At 41.5% G+C, this 22795-nt stretch overlaps 1 protein-coding gene across 1 annotated transcript in view; it reads left to right on the top strand.

The window, feature by feature from the left end:
* Positions 1–22576, top strand: part of SNX18 (sorting nexin 18) — a 24892-nt gene extending 2316 nt beyond the window's left edge. Inside the window, exons 3-4 of the mRNA XM_014964854.1 lie at positions 2–1250; positions 20148–22576. Coding sequence (XP_014820340.1) covers positions 2–1250; positions 20148–20401 — 1503 coding nt within the window. The 3' untranslated portion in view covers positions 20402–22576. The remainder of the gene's footprint in view (position 1; positions 1251–20147) is intronic.
* The last annotated feature ends 219 nt before the right edge of the window (positions 22577–22795 follow it).

Below are 22795 nucleotides of genomic sequence, written 5' to 3'. Positions count from 1 at the left end.
CCCGCTGCCCCCCGCCGCCGGGTTCCCCTTCCCGCCGGCGCCCTACGGCGGCTCCTACCAGCCCAGCCAGGGCAGCGACGATGACTGGGACGACGACTGGGACGACAGCTCCACCGTGGCCGACGAGCCGGGCGCCCTGGGCAGCTCCTACCCCGACTACGAGGCGGCGGGCGGCGGGGCCTCGGGCCGCTACCGCATGTCCACCCGCTCCGAGCTCTCCCTGGGCTCCCGCGGCGGCCACCCGGCCGGCCACCCGCACCCCCCCGGCGGCGGCGGCGGCGCCAAGAGCTCGGCCACCGTCAGCCGCAACCTCAACCGCTTCTCCACCTTCGTCAAGTCGGGCGGGGAGGCCTTCGTGCTGGGAGAAGCCTCGGGCTTCGTGAAGGACGGGGACAAGCTGTGCGTGGTGCTGGGACCCCGGGGTCCTGAGTGGCAGGAGAACCCCTACCCCTTCCAGTGCTCCATCGAGGACCCCACCAAGCAGACCAAGTTCAAGGGCATGAAGAGCTACATCGCCTACAAGCTGGTGCCCAGCCACACCGGGCAGCAGGTGCACCGCCGCTACAAGCACTTTGACTGGCTCTACGGGCGGCTTGCCGAGAAGTTCCCCGTCATCTCCGTGCCCCACTTGCCCGAGAAGCAGGCCACCGGCCGCTTCGAGGAGGACTTCATCTCCAAACGTCGCAAAGGCCTGGCCTGGTGGATGGACCACATGTGCAGCCACCCCGTGCTGGCTCAGTGCGATGCCTTCCAGCACTTCCTCACCTGTCCCAGCACGGATGAGAAGGCCTGGAAACAAGGCAAGCGCAAGGCTGAGAAGGATGAGATGGTGGGTGCCAACTTCTTCCTGACCATCAGTGTCCCCACGGGCCCTGGGGCCATCCTGGACTTGCAGGAGGTGGAAAGCCAGGTGGATGGCTTCAAAGCCTTCACGAAGAAGATGGACGAGAGTGCCCTGCAGCTTAATCACACAGCCAACGAGTTTGCCCGCAAACAAGTCACTGGTTTCAAGAAGGAATACCAGAAGGTGGGGCACTCCTTTAAGTGCCTCAGTCAGGCGTTTGAGCTGGACCAGCAGGCCTTTTCAGCTGGCCTCAACCAAGCCATAGCCTTCACTGCAGAAGCCTACGATGCCATCGGGGACCTCTTTGCAGATCAGCCCCGGCAGGACCTAGATCCAGTGATGGATTTGTTAGCGCTGTATCAGGGGCATTTGGCCAACTTTCCAGACATCATCCATGTCCAGAAAGGTAACACCCTTCTGTGTTTTCTGACATGATGAAGTTTTAGGTATCAGTGGTATGCACAGAGGTAGGGGCCAGGGGCTAAATTTGCTCTGTGTCTGGCTTGCTGGCCTTGCGTTAAGTCTTTCCGTGTTTACTTGGGTAAACTATTGCTAAAAATACAAAAAACACACCAATTACAGTTTTCGTTCTGTGCCAAAGGTCTAGACATACTTCAGAATTTTACTGGTCAGAGGTTGCTGTGTTTGCCTGTGTGTCTCTGAAAGAAACCGCATCTGCCTATGCTGATGATACTTTAAAGATTAATAGGCATGTTTACAAACCCTGGAGATCAGGTGGTATGAAAACATCTATTACTCTTTGATGTACATTAGGTATTTTAAATGTCTGATACAGTAGATAATAAATATGAAGTAATCTGAAGATGCAGGTACTCCTCCGATTGACCGCCTTGTTTGAGGTGTGCGGGGCAGTGTTTGCATTTTGCAGTGTCAGACAGTCAGATGAGATGTTTAAAGCTGCTGGGATTTCTCCGTTTGGCCATGCATTAAACTCTCTTGGTGCCTTTGTAAGAACAGTGGTCTTGCCATGGTGTTCTTGGTTAGAGTTGTTCATCCTTTGCCCTTATTGCCATAAAAAGATGTTGCTCACCCGTTGTCCTTTCAGCATCTTTCTAGGTGAAACATGCTTCTGAGGTTCAGATTGATGTTTGTGTGGTGCTTTGTGATCTGTCAGAGAGAAAGAAACTCCAAAATCATCTGCTGTATAACTCATGACCCTTGGTCAGATAGATAAAAGTTTGGAGCACTATATATGTGTAGATAATTTCCCTGCTGTGAAATGAATTATATTCATGTATTTTTCACCATTATGAGAGGACTAGCCCATCATTCATTCTTTTTGCTGTTATATTCCTTACCTGTAGTTTTCAGCTCAAAGATCGGGGGGTGTGGGGATTGGAGCTGTAAAAAAGACCAAGAAGACATCACATTAGCTCTGCAGAAATGGACGTGTGTAACAGTTACCTGAGAAAATGAATAAGCTTGATTGAAAATTATTTTGGAAATCAATAAGCAGTGTTCTACATGCCAAGAGGCAGAGCTTGAATTGTCAGTCACGGTGAATCAGCCTTTTTTGCCTTTACGTGACATTTCCAGGGCTATTGCATCTGGAACAGTACCTTGAGTTTGACGATAAAAGAGTCGGAAGAGTTTTTTCAACAGATCAAAAAGGCAGGCTTCCGGGAGGTTTGCATTATTGCTGGGAAAATCTGAGGAAACAGAGTTGGTATGAAGTAAGCAACTTGTTGTGATTTAAGAAAGTAAGCTTTTCATAAGAATTACTTGCATCAAAATCAGATTTCCACTCTCCTGTCGAATCTTGAAAATTGTGAGTGGAAACTTAAGCAGTCTTAGTATTATTTGAAGAGAAAAGGGAAGTGTGCCGTCTAACCTTGGAGGAATTGTTTTGTTAACTGCTGTGGCATTGTGTTCTGATAACAGCTTTCAAATATTTTAAATTTGGAGAGAAGGGTGGCCTTGGCAATGCCTCATATTTGGGAGTAGAGCATTTTAAATTGAGTTGTCAACTAATAACAGGATTATCTCTAAGCTTCTGGAAAGAAATGGAAGGGAAAGATTTATTTTTTATGAGGTGGAAAAAACCAGCAGTGTATATATATATACTATTTAAATAATATATCATCAAGCCTTAAGGCTATGTAGAGTTCTTCACTGCAGTATTTTTGGAGATGAGACTTTGAAGAGAGGATTGGGAATAATAAGATGCGTGCTTGACTCAACCCTGTTTCTTTTATAGTTGTATTTGAATTTGTGCTTACTGGTTAGGTTTGCCTTGCTGAACCGGGGAAAGGTCATCTAAATCAGCTTCCACTGGAGCAGTGCAATGAGCATGACGTGTGTAGAGCTGACTCTGTGCCAGAGCACTGTCCTGGAGGTGGTTGGAGAAACCTACAGCCGCCCTGCGTGCAGGTGTTAATGCTCCAGCACCTGTGGGCTCACACACCGCCTTCAGCACGGTGTCATCCCTGGTGCATACGTGCCGTCAGAAAATGGCATGGGCCTGAGACCTTGGTCTTTTGAGTGTCCGTATTCATGACAGGAACGTAGGTAGGACTGACTTGTGCGTTTGTTGTTATCATTCCCGTTACAAAGCAAGCAGACTGGAGGAAAACAGAGAGGAAGATGTTTTTTACACCCAGTATACTGTTGTTTTATAACTCTTCAGAGTTACTTGAAACAAGGTACAACTTCGCAATTCCGAATTGTAAACTTCAGATGAAAATATTAACTGTTTGGTGTTCTTACAACGTAAGAGCTTTCTTTTAAATTTACTGTCTGGGATAGTTGCCAGTTTTAAGATTTATTATTGTCTTTGTAGACTAAACAAATATCTGTTGGTGATAATAGATCATCTGAAAAATAGAGTTGATGTGTCTTTCTCCAAGTGTTTTATTTTCTAGTGTACAGCTTATTTGTGCAGTAAAATGACCCCAAAGTGCCCTTGGAAGTGGTAGAAACAGCAGTGTCTTTGATGGCCGCGCTATTAAGAAGAACTCTGAAGTTAGGAGTACTTCTCCTTTGTTTTCTACATAGTGCAAATATATTGTCCACTTGGGATAAAAACCACAACCTCCCCTAGATTCCATTTCTGTGTTCCCGTAGACCTGGGAAGGACTGAAAAATGAAGGCAAGTGTGCACAAAACATGCCTGTATCTGTGGTTGGAATATTCAACTGCATTGTCCCGTTACGGGTTTGCCCTACTGCAGATAGTTGAACAGCTGCTGAATGTGAATCGGAAGTGTGTTTTGTGGTGTGGACTGAGAAGTCTGCATGTCTGGATTTTTTTTAATCCTTTTTGCAACTTCTGCAAAAAGAGAATCTGTAAGTTAGAGACAAAAATTTCCCTCCGTTTGAACTTTGTCTTTTCTCCTGGAATTACAAACCAAAGCCGTGTAAGCCCCACTGTCGCTTTGTCTGTGTATCAGCAGGAAAATGTGTTAACTGTTGTGCTTTTAATTGCTCTGGGGTCCAAGTCTATCTGCCTCCTGTGCTGAGGACATCATACATGACCTGGAGTGTGCAGAAAGGGATTGTTGTTTCTGTCACTTGTGTAAAACAAGTGAACCAATGGACCGTCGGAGTACTTTCAAACTGTTTATTATCTTATTAATATTGTATGTATTTTATGAAATGGCAATAGCTTCAATAGGAGATTTTAAAAGACTCCTTTCCCTCTGCCTCCTTCATCTTGAGCACCCAGTGTTTAAGGCATTTTCTGTGAGTGAAGGAAGAATTAAAGTTCTTGCTCCAGAGGAGACAGAGGAAGGATTTGAACTTTTCTGTCCCACATGCCACTTGAGGATCAACTTGTCAGTGCCTTGTGAGAGATCTTACCTGGTTTCATGTGCGCTGCAGCCCAGGTTTGAAGATTCATAGGATTAAGCCCCACATTGAAGAACACGTTGAGTTGGAAACCTTGTGTTTCCATCTGGAAGTGTTTGGTTTAAGGGTCCCACTGAGGCTGGCAAAGAGCTTATCAGCCCCAAGGCATAGATCCCTTACAAACTACTTTTTTGTGGGTGTTATTTGGAAAACTAAGCAGTTAGGGGAAAACTGGCACCTCTAGGGGTAGGTGATAGCAGAGTGGTATCTTGACCATCTAAGCAAATGCTTACATGAATCTAGCCCTTAACCCCCTCATAGGTAAATGCTTCTAAAGTGCTTGTGTGGAAGTATTCCTGTGCATACCTGTCCTTTTTGGAGTGGACAATACAGATGTGTTAAACAGATAAACTTGCACTCAGTTTTCTTTAGCCTCTGGCAAAACATTTGTAGAAGAGGCATATTATGTTTGGTAGGGTCAAAAACTAAGCTACACTTCTGCAGTTTTCTTTTGCAGAACATGTATCCTTCAAGAAATACTAGATTCAGTTGCTTTAATTTTGAGAAGAAAAGCAGCTTCCCAACTTCATTTGTAATGGATAATATCTTCTTTTCGCTGTTTCTGAGGTGTACTTGTGGAAATTCCCTAGGCATTCTTGGCAAAATAATTCCTAAATATTAATTGCTAGAGCTTCACTCAACTAATGAGATCTTTTGACTTCAGTAATCTTCAACATAAGTGCTTTCTGCAGGCCTATGCAAGTTCAGGTTCAGAAAATTTATGCACATGTGAGAATTTGAGATAGTGTATGCTAGTACTGGAGCTCATGCTGGTCTGGCTATCTTGTCTTCGTGTTTGCTTGGTAAGAGTAGGGAAGGTACGGGGTGTCGAATTTCTTTCTTTCAAGTTTTGTTGGAGGAATTACTATAATTGGTCTGTTGTGGTTCCTGAAAGTGGAAGAAATACTAACTTGCTGTTTCATCTCTGCTTTCCAGATTTCTCCTTTCTCCTAACATAGTGATGTTAACCCTAGACAAACTTCTGGTTGTGATTTTTGCAAACAGATTTGAGAACGTGGTCTAAATGTTTTTTGAAGATGTAGGCAGCAGTTCTGTTTCCTCTGTGTGCCAAAATTCAAGAGAACTATTTAAAAAAAAAAACAAAACCAAAAACCCTGAATAACCTTTTTGCTGTGTTTGTGAAAAGTAGAATAAGGCAAATGGTCTAATTTACCAGAAGTAGACTTAATTCTAGACATTGGCTTTAAAGAATGTGCTGGGTGTGTTTTTAGAATATCTTACAAAATTATAGGTGAAAAAACATTCCAGCTGGAAATGCTGGAATGTTTTCAAGTATCAAGAAACCCAAACAACACTGAAACCTGGAACATTTTCAGCTTTTTTTTTTTTTTTTTTCAGGGATAAGGAAGGGTATGTGTGTTCAATAATAAATCATATTGGTCAAAATTCACACCTAAAATTGTATATCACAGTGTAAAAGCAGTGCTTTTCTCTTTTGCTTACTTTCTGACCTCTTGAATTTGTTGTACAGGCATGGTTTGCCCATCCCTGTTTTCCCTTTTATCCACCTTTCCCTCCCCCCATCCCTCAGATACATACACATTGCATGGGGTTCAACTCAGGTGGCTACTGGCTAAGAGCTAGGCATGTAATCCTAGCCAGGTGACCCTTACAACAGTAAAAAGAGATGGGTACCGATGTCTCACCTGTTTAAGGACTTTGATGAGAAAGGATGGGTTGCTCCAGGAAGACTTGTATTTTTTTGCCCCGTCAGTCCCCCCATCGCTGTGAGAGTGATGATGTATCATTGCCTGCTTGCTGCTGAATCACCCAGTATTGCCCCCCAGCATTTGAAGGTAACTTGAAGAAAACTGAGGCTTTTAGATGGCTAAAATGTGAAGGAACCTTCACATTTAGAAACTGTGTAAAATTATAGCTTCCTTGTTGTGTGTAAAATCAGAGGACAGCAATAAACAATGCTAAAATTGCACAATAGCCTTACTTGAAGACGATTAAACAGAAAGAGAGAAAAACAGACTTCTGTGCCTTGTCTAAAAGATGCACGAGTCATTTTAAAGTATGATTTATTTATCTTTTTGTTTTCCACTCCACCTGCCATCTCTTCTTACCTTAGCTTTCTCAGAGAGCAGAATCCATGCAGTCACAATGTCTTTCTCCTTCCTGTTGCCTTCTGAAACCTGTTAGCCTGATATCATGTGCGTTTGATGACACAGAGACATTTCATAGCTGATAAAATGCCAGTGAGTTTTTTTCAAAAACAGCTGGTAGCAGAGGAAGGGTATAACTGTTCCTGCTGCGGGACAGACTTGCACATGTTGCTGCACTCCAGAAAATCTATCCAGACTGCCCGCTCGGTCCCAGCAGGCTGGAGAAGTTCTGATCAGAGCTCACACCTGTAGGTTTGACTGCAGGTGGTGCATTGCCTTCTGCTCTTAAGGGTACTTGCTCACCACAGGCATTAAGGCCCTGTCTGCTGGGAGAACCTTGTGGGCAGTCAGAGAGTAGTGGGACGGTGCAGACATTGAAGAATTAAAAATTATACTGTAGAAAGAGGACGTAATTTTATTTCAAAGACTTTGAAATACCTTTTCAGCTTGAAGCTTATGAAGGATCAAGATAGCAAGATGGTTCTCTTGCAGCTGAGAAAACTCCAGGTCTTGCTAAACAGGGGTGACAAAAATTGGTAGACTAAAAATAGCAAGTAGCTCCCAGAGCTCTTCCAAGTCTTCATAAGCACATTATCAAAAACAAACAAGCTGGATGATTTTTTTTATTTTGCAAGTTACCTTTGAAACAAGGACATGTTTCAGCCTTTCCATGACTTCATTGTTAGACTTTGTTTGAACAGTTAAAATGCCAACTTCATATGTGGAGACTGTATAAACTCATCCAGCTGGTTCATTACTTATTTTAAGTTGCCTAGCACAGAATTTGAAAATTCTAATTAAAAAAAATGAAATCACATTTGGCTTAGCCCCCAAAACATGGGCCTTATCAGCAGACTAGAGCAAACAAATGGCAAGCGCTGTCTGCACAATCTTGTTTATATATTGCATGAAGGCCATGAGGATTTAAATAAAAAAAAAAAAAAATAGTGAAAAGTGTGTTTTAAATTTTGGAGTGGAATCTCATTAAATCAGTGGCGGAATGTATACATTTAAACAATGTGTTCAGTTCTTGTCAGTAACTTTGGGTTGTTATTGTAGCAGAGCAGGAAGAAGTGTGATGATTTCAGCCTTTATTGTAGGTAGGTACACATCACGGGTCAACAACTTCTGTAATGAACTGAACTAACCTTTTTATGCCTACGTGCAATTCTTTCATAACAATGTGAGAAGCAGATTCATGCTGTGATTGGGAGCTTACATTGCCATTTTGTCCCATAGTAAAAAGCAACTTGCTATTCTAGTTTTTTTCAGGTTTACAGTTTTGAATCTTTATATGCATGATGGCTAATCTATATGCTATGCTGGCTAATCGGAAGCATACTGAGAAAGATCCATTTTACCAAGGATCATTATAATGACACTACATTTTCAATTTACTTGCGGTTTTATATAAGCCCAAACTCAAAGCAGCAGATCCCTTCCTCCTAAAAAGGCAGATATTCTCTTCTGCCTTTATAAAGCTACAATCTTCTCTTTATAATATGTACTATAATAATATATTAATCAATTTATTAAAATTACCTATTTATGATTTTAAATTAACTAACATAATATAACAATATGTAATATATGGGATTTCTTTTTTATAATATGAATATAGCATTATATTATTATAATGTTCCCATGTTCTGCTTTTTTATTATAGAATATATTTTAATTGATTACATTAATAATGATTTACCTTGCATATTTTTGCTGCAACAAGGAGTCTACTTTTTGTCCTTACTGAGATACTGCTCCACTTTTTCCCTAGTACCCTTTAAAAGCTAGAAACGTGAATGCTGCAGTATCTGCATTTCATTTGGATCTTGACTCTTTTCATATGAACTTATGTGAAATGGTCTATGCGCTTATCTTAGGATGGTAGTAGAGCTCAGCAGATGATGGTGGACAAGCGAAGACCATAAACTGCTTCCCTTCAGCCTCTACAGAGAGCAGCATCCAAAAGCAGGTCTTTCATGGCACCCCAATAAAGATGGGATGTAAGAGTCAGGGGAACCTGCATTTACACTTGCTTCTCTCAGTAATGGTATATGGGTATCGATGTGCAGTGTCACCTGTCTTCTCCTGCCCACATCCCATGAGTCTTCCAAAAACTTACCATTTAATATAATGATGCGTACATCCATTTTGGCCATGACTTATATTCATCTTCTACAGATACAGGCGATACGTTTCTGCCCATATGCTGTTAACCAGTTATTAGGGTTTGAAGAACCCACAACAGTTTATTGTCCTTCAGACAATTATTGTCTTACATGATGACCCTTCCGAATCCAAGAAGGGAAATTGGGGGAAAAAAACCAAAGAAGCCCGAGGGTTGAAATATAGACAGATTTAATAGAATAAGACTAAATAATTAACATTAGTAACACTAAAGAACCAGTATTGATCCCAGCACTGATATAAAATACACAAGGGTTATACTCATCCCATTCCGTCAGCAGGGAGCTCTGCGCTCCCGGCCATGGACAGCAAGTGTCGGACACTGTGAGCGCTACGGCTTCGGGAGGAAGGGAAGGGCTTCATGGCCTGGCACTGGGACAAGGAGTTCTTGCCACCATCAGGGACAAGAGAAAAACTCCTCAGCAAACTTTCTAATTTGCATTGAATGGTATGAAATACCCCTGTTTTCCAGCTTGGGTCAAGTGCCCCGGTCTCCCTCCTTCTCATCCTTGCACCTGGCAAGGCTCGAAAACACAAAGACCTTGAATCCCACATACCAGGGCTGGCTACAAAGTAAATGGTTTTAAAACATTCAGACACTAGAGTCTTCTAAAAAATGCAGTTTTCCCGAGCATTAGAAGAGACCTTACCAAAAAGTAAAATCACTGAAACAGAAATTAGTCCTTTGTTGCTCAAACCAAGACACCAGTTTTACTGAAAATTAATTTATATCACGCATGCACAGCATCATTCCTGATTTAGGTTGCTGTCTTGAAGTCAGCATTATGAACAGGACGTTTACAAAAGCTATTAAGAGTCTAGCATCATTCCAACCGAAAAGTGCCTGTTCTTAGCACCATAACTGATAAAACTAGTGTTCAGAACCTTTGACAACTGAACTGTAATAGACCAACTTAAATTCTGGAAAAACAGAGATTCATCTTAAACACCTGTTTGATGCCCCATTTAGATGTAAGCTAGCGAGGAGTACTTAAAATCACTGAAAGGTTTCATCTTAATACTTCTGCAAATGGTGATTGCTTAAATTTTCAAGTGTATCCACCTTAAAAAACATGACTGGCTTTCTAAGGGGAGATGTACTGTTTGCAGTGACCAGCCTAGTTTAAGTTTCACTCTTTTCACTCCCCCCAGGCTGCAGCGTCAGCTGAAGCCACACCAAAAAAAACCTCCTTAAATGGTACATGTGAGTGCCGAAAACTACAGACTGCCTTAGAATTGGGCAAAATCAGCCTTACCTAGTGTTTGGCTGTCAGGCTGTGGTGCAGACCACTACGTCTGTGAAAAAGGAAAGCAATGTATACAATTTAGCTGGATTTTAAGATCAAATTATTTCTGACAGACCTCCTTTCAGACATCACTGTAGATACCTATAAAGTCAGAACTACTCATGAACACAGTGTAAACACGCTTCAGTGGCTGAAATAAGGTCATCCATTTGCTTGAAACACTGCTTATGTACAATACATCTAAAGATATGTTAGTTTTAACGTCATCATATTCAGGATTTGTGGAAAATTTCCATTCCATTTTGCAGTTTTTACATGTGGTTCCCTAGCAATATGGGCTTTTTTTTTTTGTTTGCTTAATGGGGTTGTGCAGGGCAGGAGATGCAATGAACTGATAATTCTGCAATGTTTCTTCCATTTATTTTGCCATCTTGCTCACCTTGTGAACTATGGGTCGTTGCTTGTGCAGGGATGGGGTGTAGCATGGCCCAGCAAAACAGTTGTACCAGAGAGGCTGCACACCAAAGCTTGTAGATTCCTCTGGAGGACTCTGGAAAGGAAATGCACATTACCAATGTGATTATTTAAATATTTTTCAGTGGCATGCATATTGGAGCCTCTGAACATGCACAGGTGTGATTACAGTCCTTGTAGATTTGGATAAATAAATTGCCCATGTATGCCCTTCTATGTGTGTGTACACCAACTGGCAGATGTATACATAATGAGTCTAATTGGATCTTAGATATTACATTATTTAAAATAATAATTTAAAAAATCAGACGCATACAGTACTCCTTAACTCTGGTGGGTCTTTAAAATTGAGTGATGTTTGACTGTGTGCATTCTAACACCATTGTTAATTGGTTATATGTTAATTAATAAAAATCAGCCTGGAGAAGAGAAGGCTCCGGGGAGACCTTATAGCGGCCTTTCAATATCTGAAGGGTGCCTATAGAAGAGCTGGGGAGGGACTCTTTGCCAGGAAGGGTAATGATAGGACAAGGGGAAATGGTTTTAAATTGGAAGAAAAAAGATTCAGATTAGATATCAGAAAGAAATTTTTTACTATGAGGGTGGTGAGACACTGGAACAGGTTGCCCAGAGAAGCTGTGGATGCCCCATCCCTGGAAGTGTTCAAGGCCAGGCTGGATGGGGCTTTGAGCAACCTGGTCTGGTGGGAGGTGTCCCTGCCCATGGCAGAGGGGTTGGAACTAGATGATCTTTGAGGTCACTTCCAACCCAAACCATTCTATGATTCTATGATTCTATGATTAAATCAATGTATATGTTAAAACCACCAGATGAGATTAGAGTTAATCAAGTTTTTGAAATCTCTAGCAAAGACTTTTATTTTTGTGTGTCTCTGAATTGCATAGATTAGAAAGTGATTTCATTTCAAAGTGAAGAATGGATCTCTGGGTGACAGCTTTCAATGAGCTTTCCAGCAGGGTAACTGGAAGCACAAATAATTCTGTCTGACGTTGCTAATTTTGCAGTCAGTCAATGTTAACCTAGATGTTAGCAGAATACTATAATGTATGAACCTAGATTTAGAGGATACTATTATTTTATTCTGTGGGTTTTTTTGAGCAAAGGGCAACAATATAATACAAAATAAACCTCACTTTTTTGACTATTGTTAGGCTGCAGATTCTAAAAATATTATAACCATTTCTATGAACCTATATAAAACCCCCTTGTACTACTAAAGTAATCACAATTTGATATATTTTATTTTAGTATTTCTAGCATTCATTATGGAAAATAGAACTTTATTGTAGTAAATTTGTGCCCTTAAGGATAAGAGTATAATCTTTGAATTAGAAAGACTGTTTTGAAAACTCGGTGTTATTGGCACTTTCAGAAAGAGCAAGTGACTTCATCGGCTTGGCTTTGGAAATCACTTGCCTTTTTCTGTTTAAAACTGCAAAACTGTTTTTCAAAGTAGCAAGTTGTTCCTATATTAATTACTGTAATGGCACTTTTTCCCTGTGACATTTCTTTTATACAGTTCAGTCTCTACTGGAGAAGTCTTCTGGTTTTAATTTCAGACAAATTCCCATTATGCTGCTTTCCATTCTAAATCTGGGCCAGAAAATGTAAAGAATTTGCAGAATCTTAATGTAGGCTTCTTTTGTTAATATGTGCTCAGAGTGTTCTTAAACAATCTGTCAACGTGGTAAAATCTCTGTTCTGCTACACACGGTTTCATCATTTCACTTTGAATTGAGAGAGGGAAGTTGGGGGGCTTTTTTCGGAGTAGGATTTCACGTTATGTGTAGTCTGGTGGTGCCGTGCTTCTGCAACTTCCTTGTGCTGGAGCAGCTAATGATTGTGTAGCCCCGGGCTGAGCTGGATCACATAGCTAAGCCATTGATAAAACTAAGCCACAGCCTCCCTTCCCTCCAGGCCAAATCCAGTTTTTTTATTGGATTAGTCATTTGAGTCATCCCCTAACAACATCTTTGCTAGATCTGGTGTAAATGGGGTGGCCATGTAGACAGGCTTGTTCTGGCAGCCGTCTGCAGGATTAGAGAAGGTGGCGTTTCCTCCACAGTTGTTTCTTTCAGAAAAAAGGGTAAATCCAGACTGGGCTGCATGCATGTGGCCTCCCCAGGGTTTGCCTTTTCAAATTCTTAAGCAAAGAGGTGCAGTTAAATAATCTCATCACTAGGTAAGGAAAAAGAAAACTTATTTCTAGTTATATTTTCTGCATTTGACAAAAGGAACACAATGAATATATTGTTTTCTCCCTTTAAGAGGTGGTGTCTCATATTAGAAGAGTGTCTTGTAATACAAGTAAAGCAAAGGGAGTTGTTAGAGTCGTTCAGAGCTCTCCCTTCAGTAGACTGCTTTGAAGGACACATCATGCCTACTGTTAGACCATTTAATATGATGGACAGCTGCATGTCATGGAAATTTTCATTGTTTTACTTCCCAGAAAGTAATGCACCACATTTTATTTTGTAGCTTGCTGATAGTAGAAAGTTGAGAAATTGTTTATTGCCTCGGTCATTTTATTTTCACGGGATTTCTGATGTACAACTGCTGAGAGATTTTCTTTTTCCAACTTGTGAATTTCTTTGAAGATCTCTGTTTTCTGGCCCCAGCTGTCCTTCCCCATGAGGGAGCCATCTCTCAGAGGAGCCTTTGGATTTAGACACAAGGTCTCGCTGTCGCACCAAAGCCCGGGGGACTTCTCAAAGGCGGTGGCCAAGAGTCTGGCACTCTGATTTTGCCGCAGTTACCACTGGTATCAAGGCCAGAATGATCATCTTCCTCAGGGTGTTTCCATTCTGCCATTTTCATGGCTGTTGTCCTTTTCAGTATCATTTACGAGTAGGGTCTACAAGTAGAGTAAGTACAGATTTGTGGTTGGAGGAGTTGGTGGCCAGGTACCCTGTTTCTGTTCCTTGGAACAGTTACTGCTTCTCACCTGCTGCACAACCAGCAGCACAACCCACAGCCCCGGTGATGTCCTGGCTCACACTCTCCTTGCTCCTGGCAGTGTTGGGGCCAGCTGGGGAAGGGTGAAGAGCCTCCATGTGAGGAGCAGTGCATACTGTTGGGCTGGCACACAGCTCACTGCTTCGCTCTCCTTCCCCCAGCTCCATTAAAAATGTATTTCAGAAAATAACATTCTTTGTAAGTTACCAAGAACCACTGGGTTAACGTCTTTGTCTCTTATGTTTTCTTTCATTCCCTTTGGAGTTGTTTTGCAATAATTCCGTAACTCAGGGTATAAAGTAGAGTAACAAGAACATGGGTATTTGATGAAAGAAAGAGTGCTGTAGAAATCGTAACTGACATGTATGTAAACTGTTATCTCACCATTAGATAAAGAAATCTATTTGCTCTGTTTTAGCATAATTCATCACTGAAGTGAAAGAAATATTTTAATAACTGCAATGATAAAAGCATTGGAATTATAGGATCTAAAAAATTACCTTATTGATTCCTACAAGCTGGGTGAATTTTTAAGTTCAGTATGTTGGAGCATACTGAAGACATTGGTGTGTTGGTGACTTAATGGATGATACATATTCCTGAGAGTGACCATGAATTACAGAGCTCCCTGATTTCAGCAAGTACCTATACCACAGCATGTATGCAGTGCAGTATGCAGAGTGCTGTATTCTAGCAATGTTCAGCCGAAGCTTCTTTGTGTTTCATCCCATATGCAGTTTAACTGCTGTATGCAGTTAAATCATGGATGCCACAGAAATGATTGTTTAGAAATGGTCATACCTTTGTGAACAGTATCATTGTGTTTTCTCAGAACTGAGCAAGCCCAGCCATGAAACAGACGTCCACTGTAGTAAGCACTGTGCAGATACAGAGGAAGAATTCCCTTTCTCTCAGCTTGTCTTTGTTGGACTCGTGGCTTGAGACACACCTGACATTTCACTCCTGACTGCTGCATGCAACACTCGAAATCTGGTGCTTGGGTATTTTTCACTGAATTTTTAGAGTTGGACCATAGAGATCATCTAGTCCAGATGATCTTCTTCTCTTTGAGAAGGGCTGGAAGTGAGGCAGTGGGAAGATGGCACACCCTTGGCAGGAACTGCTCTTCTTCAGCTCCTGATGGCCTGTGCTGGCAGGCACAGGGAGGACCTGGCTTCGGGTGAGACAAAGGAGTTGAGTGAAGAGCAGTCCTGATTGCAGTCTTTACAAGCAGAGCCCCAAAACTTTTGCCTTCTGGTCACGTTGCAGGCTGCAACTTGGACTTGTGTCATGTGCACTAAGCATGAGGAACCAGTGTAGGGCTGGCTGCTGGTAGACTGATTGTACCATGCCGTTGAAGAGCTTGGAGACATGTGCATCAGCATGGGTTTACATGTGTACGTGCAGACTTAGAGTGTGGAGGGAGAGTGAGTACAATGTCCAGCACCGATTGAAACCCACCCTTAGTTGACACAATCTCAAAGAATTTGTTAGTGTAATAAAACTGCAGGTGATGTGAAAATATGTTGTTTGACCCAAATCTGAGTGCTCTCAGGTTCAGGAATTCTTCCTTTTGTATTTAATTTTCCTGAATATGTATATGTACGCGTCTTTTTGAGTATATGATTCTTCCTGCCTTATTGCAACCTCATGTTTGCCTGGGCAGCTTGCTGACTCAATACACTTCTTTTTTTTTCCTGGTAACTCCTCAGCAACCCTTTGAGTTGCTGTTTGTATTGTGTGTTTTACAGCTTGGAAGTATTTAATTCTAGCAGGAATTTTGGGTTTTCTCTTGTCTTCTTGGCTGCTAGCATGTTGCTATAAATTGTTTATATTTTGTTGCCTAATCTCACACTTCAAAACAAGTACTGACACCGTGAGTTTCTCTTAAGCCCTTAGCAGCATTTGGTGGCCACCACTGTCTGTTTAAAATCAGCATTCACGTATGCTTTTCCCCACCTTTAAGAACAGAAATAGATGTAGCACAGCTTTTTTGCAGCATCTTTGATCCAGGCCCTCTTCACTGTTTGAAAGCTACTCCTGATCACTGGAGCAGGATCTCCTGACAGAAGGTCTTTTCATTGGACCAGAAGCTTTAAAGGCGTGGGCAGGACTTTACGGAATCTGTAGAGCTGGAGCTAAAAAACCCCAAGCATTTATTTACATGAATTGCATGCCTCAGGGAGCAGTGCATTGGCGGATATTTATCCTAGACATGTATTCAGCAGGAGGTTTCCTTGAACTAATATGCATTAGGATGTGGCTCCTTCTGTTTCTTTTCCCTGTAATGCATGTTAGCCTTTTCTAGGGCTGCCATAATTCTGTGTTTGTTTTTTAAATGCATCTCGCTTTTTTGGATTGTCCAGGCCAATACTAGATGTTCACATCATTAAATTCAGATGCCAGGAGATGTTTCTGCAGGTGTACTTCAACTGGAGGGGGTTTGATCGGCCTCAACAGCCTGTGGGGCCAGCAGCGGGAGCTGGGAGGTGCTGGATTAGGTGCTGAGGGCGATGGATAGGCTGGTGAGGATGGATGTAGGGGAGTTCATGGTGAGCAGCCTGGGGTGAGATGGGTTAGAAGTTGCATAGGGAGGCACTAGGATCCATTCCCTACTGGGGCATCTCTGAACAAGACCCTTGCTTTCAAGCAGGGACGTACAGAAGGGTCTGCCCTCTGCTCCCCAGTTCCCTCACCCTGTCCTTCTCCCCCCTTTCACCATTAGAAACCTGCGTGCATCATTGCACCCTTGACATCAATGAATCTCTGCTCCTGCTCTGAGTTTTACTCATGTAGATTAAAATACAAGGGCTGTAGGTTATGGAGGAGTGTCTGGAGAAAACTTAGGATGAAACATGGTACGTTGTTGTTACTAAAGCTGCTTGTAAAGTCACGCAAACTAACAACACTTTTTTCTAAGATTTACTAAACTAAGTCTTGCAAACTTCAGTAGATGCCAAACAAATTAAAAATGGCATTTTAGAACAAGTGTTCATTTGCTTTTTAAGATAAAGCACATGGGCTTTTTTTCTGTGGGTTTGGGGAAAGTTCTTTGTCCTAAAATAAGCTAAAAGTTTGCCTCTGTTGAGTTATTTTAAGATTATTTGTTTTACTAATAATTCAACATCTATTCAGCATTTCATTTAAAGGCACTTCAAAAAACAGGCGAGTTTGTACTTCAGCATATGTATAAGCTTTTGTCACGTATTGCTGATGTATTGTAGTCTGTCTCAGCTTTAAAGGAAATTCCACTATAGGACATGTAGGAATCCATATACATTAAGAAAGCAGTGTTAATGGTTGCAAGTTTTCCCCTTGGATTCCATTTCCTGATTATAAATCTCCCTTTTTTCTTTTTTTTTAAATGTCAAAAATGCATAATGTGTAATATGTCTAGTCTGAAGGGCTTTAGTGTTGCCAATGTATGCCTTTTATTAGTGTAAAATAGTTTGAAGATTATACACACTCCAGAACTTAGTTGTGCTTTCAGCTGCTGAAACTGTAAATGTCAGTATTTTTCAGTATTTTCAGTATTTTTCATCCAGTTTGGTCATGCTAGAAATAACATCTAATGCTGTTTCCCACATCACAACTGAAGAGTTGTCATGTTTATTTAACCAGCTCCATCTGGCTTCCAGTAAGTCCTAAATTTCATTTTGTCACAGCCATGCATGGAATCTTGCCATGCCCACAAAATGCAGAGAAAATTTCTGCTAAGGCTGGTTTTCTTTGTTGAACGAAGCATTCTGTTTGCAAAAGAGGGGATTAAATATTTTTTCAGATTGTGCCCTACCTCGCAGATTCCTCACTCCTCAGAGGAGAAAACACAGATCTTCTGGCACATTCCCACTGCTGGCACTGCTGCATGTGGAAAAGGTTTTTTGGTGGTGTTTTTTTGGGCCAGGCTGGAGGTGATGAGGTCAATCAGCTGTAGCAGCCAGTGCCAAGCTTTGCGCCACCACGCTGGCAGGCTGTGGGGACCAGGAAGGTGTGGAGCCGTCCCTGCCACCACCTCACAGCCCCTGGGGAGAGGCCGTGCCCTTGGCCTCCGGGCAGCTCGTCAGCACACGGGGTTCAGAGCGTGGCCTCTGCCACTTGAGACCAGCATCATCAGCCACGCAGCCTGTGGTCTCGTCTTACTTAGTTAAGAACCTCCCTGCCACAGCTTAAAAAAAAGAAAAAAAAAAGGAAAATCTCTGATATGGTCTTTCTGCAAGCGTGTCATACAGGAGGGGAATTGCTTTTCTTGCCCAGCCTGAAGAAGAAAAGGCTCCAGGGAGACCCTGTGTGTGGCAGTCTTCCAGTACCTAAAAGGGGGCCTGCAGGAGAGATGGGGAGGGACTCTACCAGGGACTGTAGAGATAGTACATGGTGGAACAGTTTTAAACTGAAAGAGGGGACAGTTAGATTAGAGGTTAGGAAGAAATTCTTTACTGTGAGGGTGGTGAGGCACTGGAACAGGTTGCCCAGAGAAGTGTTCAAGACCAGGCTGGATGGGGCTTTGAGCAACCTGGTCCAGTGGGAGGTGTCCCTGCCCATGGCAGGGGGGTTGGAACTTGATAATCTTCAAGGTCCCTTCCAACCCAAACCATTCTGTGTTTCTGTGCTCATGACTGAGGGCTGCAGGCAGGAGATGCCACATACAGCACAGCCCAAATGCAAATTAAGAAGAAAAATATGATTTTAAGAGTAGAGAAGTACTGATAACAGAGGAAGTCTTTTCAAGTGTTTGCAATTATAACCGCTCCCTGCACCAGTTAACGAGTTGTTAGAAGCTGAATGGAGAAGTTATGCATGCTTCTCTGATTTTAGGAATTCCAGATTTTATTTATAATGCAAGACAGAACCCCCATTTAATTTCAGAAATGCAGCAAACTCTTTTTTCCTCAAGTCTGCCAAATCATCTCGTATTTTAACTTGTTTCTGGTCAGAGCCTACGTTGACCTTCTGTTCCACCTGACTGCCTGGTGCAGGAGGGGTGTGAGCTGGGCAGGGGATGAGCCACCCCAGGCAGGGGGGCAGGAGAAGCGCCCGCAGGAAGTCCAGCGAGCATCCCTGCTCCCCAGCCCGCGGTGTGGGCAGCAAACCCAGGCGTGGGCACGCATGAAGGGGTGCTCCAGATCTGCATTGCAGAGATGTGTCACGGCCCCGGAGGAGGCGCGTTCAAAATGGCCGGTTAAACAGGCACAGGAAGGAAAGCACAGGACGACAGCTTTACTGCTGATGAACTGCTGTTTTCACTGCTTAATGGTGTTTACTACATGTGTGGATTCAGACTGAAGAGAAGACAAACCTGCTCCCTCAGCAGATAAGAGTGGAGCTTGTTCCCCTGGAATATATAGGCAGAGAGGTTCCTCTGTCAGCTCGCAGGGAGCACAGAAAAGCGTTTCTTCAGGGACACGTGAAGGGCATCCTGTCAGTGAACTGTAGCCATGTGTATGGTAAGAAGTGCAATCTGAAAGGAAAGAGAGTAAAGACATTACAAATAATCCAAGGAACAAGTAACTTAAGCTTGACCATAATTTGAAAAATGTCATATCATTAACATCTTCTGAGAAGATAAAAGCTGTATTGGTCTGATTGGTTTTAGTTATGGGAATAAAATATGTACGTAATATTTAAGGCAAAGAAATAGCTGTGTGGGAAATTGAGTCCAAGACGATGAATGTCTTAAGACGTATCTCAGTACTATGTCCCTGTATGAGTCTGCTTTATCTAGGTCTGTTCTGGGTGGTATTTCATTTTTGTGGGACGTGTGTGCATTAATGACCTATTTGGGGAAGGAGAACTGTCGGTTCTTTTGCTCTGTTTTTCTTCTGGCTCTTGCAAGACTGTGTTAGGTCTACTTGGACATCTGCAACTTTGAAATAAGCTTTTAGATTCTCTAGTAGTCAATAATTAATCTGGGGGTATCTGAAGTGTAAAAGCAGAATGGCGTATTGGCAAGATTTTGTGTATTCAGATCTTCTTTTGATGTTTCACAAAGATTTGGAGAAGTGGTGTTTCACAAAGTCCAGTTTCTTAATGAGGTTATTTTTCTGGTGTTTATGTAGGCTTAAATTGGTCTGAGTAGTTTTCTAGTGCTTTCATTTTTTCCCACTACTGATAAATATATCAGTTATTCTCTGAAGGACACCATCTGATTTTTAAGATTGTGAAGTAGGCATGTTTTACTAACTTTTGCAAACACTAGAGCCTTAAAAAGCGTGATTTTCTTTAAACGAGATTTACTGTTCTGTGATTTTTTTTATATGAAAAAGCTTTTATTTTATTCCTTTTCATTCATATCTATATGCACACATAAAAATACATTTTTATAAGCCTTATGCAAAGTCTTGTTGCTACTAAATCATTTGTTAAAAGTACAGTAGTTGAGTCTACGTTGTTCTCACAGTTCAACTGTTTTGTTCTGTTCTTTACACAGGAGCCCTTACCAAAGTTAAGGAGAGTAAGCGGCATGTGGAAGAGGGGAAGATGGAGCTCCAAAAAGCTGAGGGCATCCAAGAACGCTGTAACATTATTTCTTTTGCGACCCTAGCAGAAATTAATCATTTCCACAAAATTCGTGTGAGGGACTTTAAATCACAGATGCAGCATTTCTTGCAACAGCAAATACTCTTTTTTCAAAAAGTGACACAAAAGCTAGAAGAAGCTCTTCACAAGTATGACAGTGTTTAATCTCTGAACTTTGATTTGTGGACTTCCCTCAGCATGACCGTGACCCAGGCGGCAGAGCAGATGCTGCTGCTGCTGAAGAACCGTTGCCAGTGGTAGACGGTGGTACAAGGATGGTTTTGTGTTCACCTGGAACCCCGGTTTAACCTCCGATTATGTAGAAAGGAAACAGTTATAGGGCTATGTAGTAGAAACAGTACCACGCATTGTAACTAAGTTATACTGTGTATGCCTACACTACCATTGTAACTTTTTTGAAATAATAAGTATACTATTTGCCTTATTGCTTTTTGAAATATGGTATTTTAGTGCATACTTTGTAGACCTCAAAACCCTTTGGGTCTTTAAGGAAGCTGGCTAGATAAAGGCCTGCTTCAGATGCCTTTTTACTTTCCTAGATTTGGATTTCCTAAATTCAAATGATTCTCTGTTTACAGACTCCTACTAGAGCAGCTATGTGATTCTGTGCCTTTAGACTCTATTTTTCCTTTTCTAGTAAGTCACATTTTTATGATTGAATGAATGAAGGGTTGATGCCTATGACAGGAACTGATTATGAAACCTCACATTGACTGGAAAAAAATCAGCTGCCATCCAGTTTGCACAGCAAGTACTGTCTTAGGATAAATGTTGGCTTAAAAAGGAGAGCTTAAATCTATTCATACTTTCTCTGAAAATGGAGACTACTTGTTAAATGTACTAGGATGTTAAGCACATATACAAAAATACACCACTTAATCCCCCTTCCAAAATAAATAATACAGTAAGGGGTGTTTTTTTTTTAGTATATAGCATTACTGTGAGTGGAATTTTGAAGAGCTAGCCTAATAAAAATGACATATGTCAAGGGGATATGAATACAAGCTATATGGCTGGAACTTTTTTTTTAAGTTTGAAATGATCTGCTCATTGTTCAGTTACTGATTCAGTTTAACTTCAGACTTGCATCTACATTGCCAGTTCTGAGTTGAAACTCCACTGTGATTCATCAGTTTACTAAGTTACAAGTTTTCAGGGATGTTCAGTAATATAAATGATCTGAAAAATGTCTTGGCTGAACTGACTTGGAAAACAGGTGGCATTTTTATGTTTGTAACACTCAAGAATTAACAATTGTCTTAATTTTTGTATAAGTATTTTTGACAAGCAGGGTGCATTTATATATACGTAAACACTATCTTTTAAGGAGTTTTCTGGTTTATTTCCCTTGAATTAAGTCTGAAGTCTGTGTTGCTTACCGATTGGTTTCCTTCTTATAGGTCAGTATGAAAAGAGGGGTTTTATTTAACCTATTTTTTATCTCCTAAACAGAAATAACAAAACCTTCCAAGGAAGCAAAATGTTTACTTTTTTTGTTTGTAATGAAATTAATCAAACATAGCTTATACAAGTGAAAGCCTGGAAAAAGGAAGTTAAGCAACAGTTATATTTAAGTACAAATCATTCCTCACCTATGCAGCAGAAACGTGCAGTTCTTTCTCTCAGTCATGTGAGTTTCTGCAGCTTAACCCCACACCTCTGCTTTAGGGGAATAAGTGTAAGAAGGTAGTTTTGGTTTTAAGATTCATCAACAAATGCTTGGATATGGCTATTTTGTGCAAATTGTGTTTGGCAGTGCTTCTAGTACATAGCCAAAGAAGTAAAATGCAGAATAAAAAAGAGGCAAAAAACAGTATTTGTAAAAGAAAGGACAATCAGTGAGGAAAAACTCCATTTCCAGGCTATTAAAAGAATGCTGCAAACAGCAACAAGATTGACCATAAAATAAGGACCATAGGGCTGACTTGCTCTTTATCTTCCTCATGGTATCTTGTTCTACATTTAAAACTCACCACTTCCCCTAACAGTTCTTCCCAGCAATACACCAGCTTCCCATATGTCATTTAATTATGTGAGATAGTGATAAGCTAGGTTTGAGCTGAGTTCCATGGCTTATGTTTGCTTAAGCCAGATACTGTTTTATTAAATGTCTTTGCAGTAATAAGATCAGACTACAATCAAATTAGTCCTATGTGGACGTACTAAGATTTGTTCAGAAATTGATCTTGGTCCAGTTGAAGTATTCTAGAAGGTTAGTATTAATGACATGTATGTGTCCAGGAGGAAATTAAGCTGTGATATGTATCAGACATTATCAGACAGGTACAGTTTTCCCAAATAAACTGTCATGGCCTTCAACTTACTTTCTCACTTGTGAATTTTTGGGGTGGGAGGAAAGTGGGGTGCAAATTGGTTAAACTTGATGTAACAGAAAGCTTCACTGGAATACTGGATCTGAATTGTTTAGGAGTTCGCAAAGGTTCAAATCTGCATGTCTATTAGCATATTCCTTTTTTCTTCACTCACTATAGGGTTGGAGTGCCTACGGGGATAGATGAAAGGAGCCTAAATTCCATT

Source organism: Calidris pugnax, unplaced genomic scaffold (genome assembly GCF_001431845.1).
Source record: "Calidris pugnax isolate Ruff unplaced genomic scaffold, ASM143184v1 scaffold273, whole genome shotgun sequence".
In the NCBI taxonomy this organism is placed as follows: domain Eukaryota; kingdom Metazoa; phylum Chordata; class Aves; order Charadriiformes; family Scolopacidae; genus Calidris; species Calidris pugnax.
This window is presented reverse-complemented; position numbering and strand designations above follow the sequence as displayed.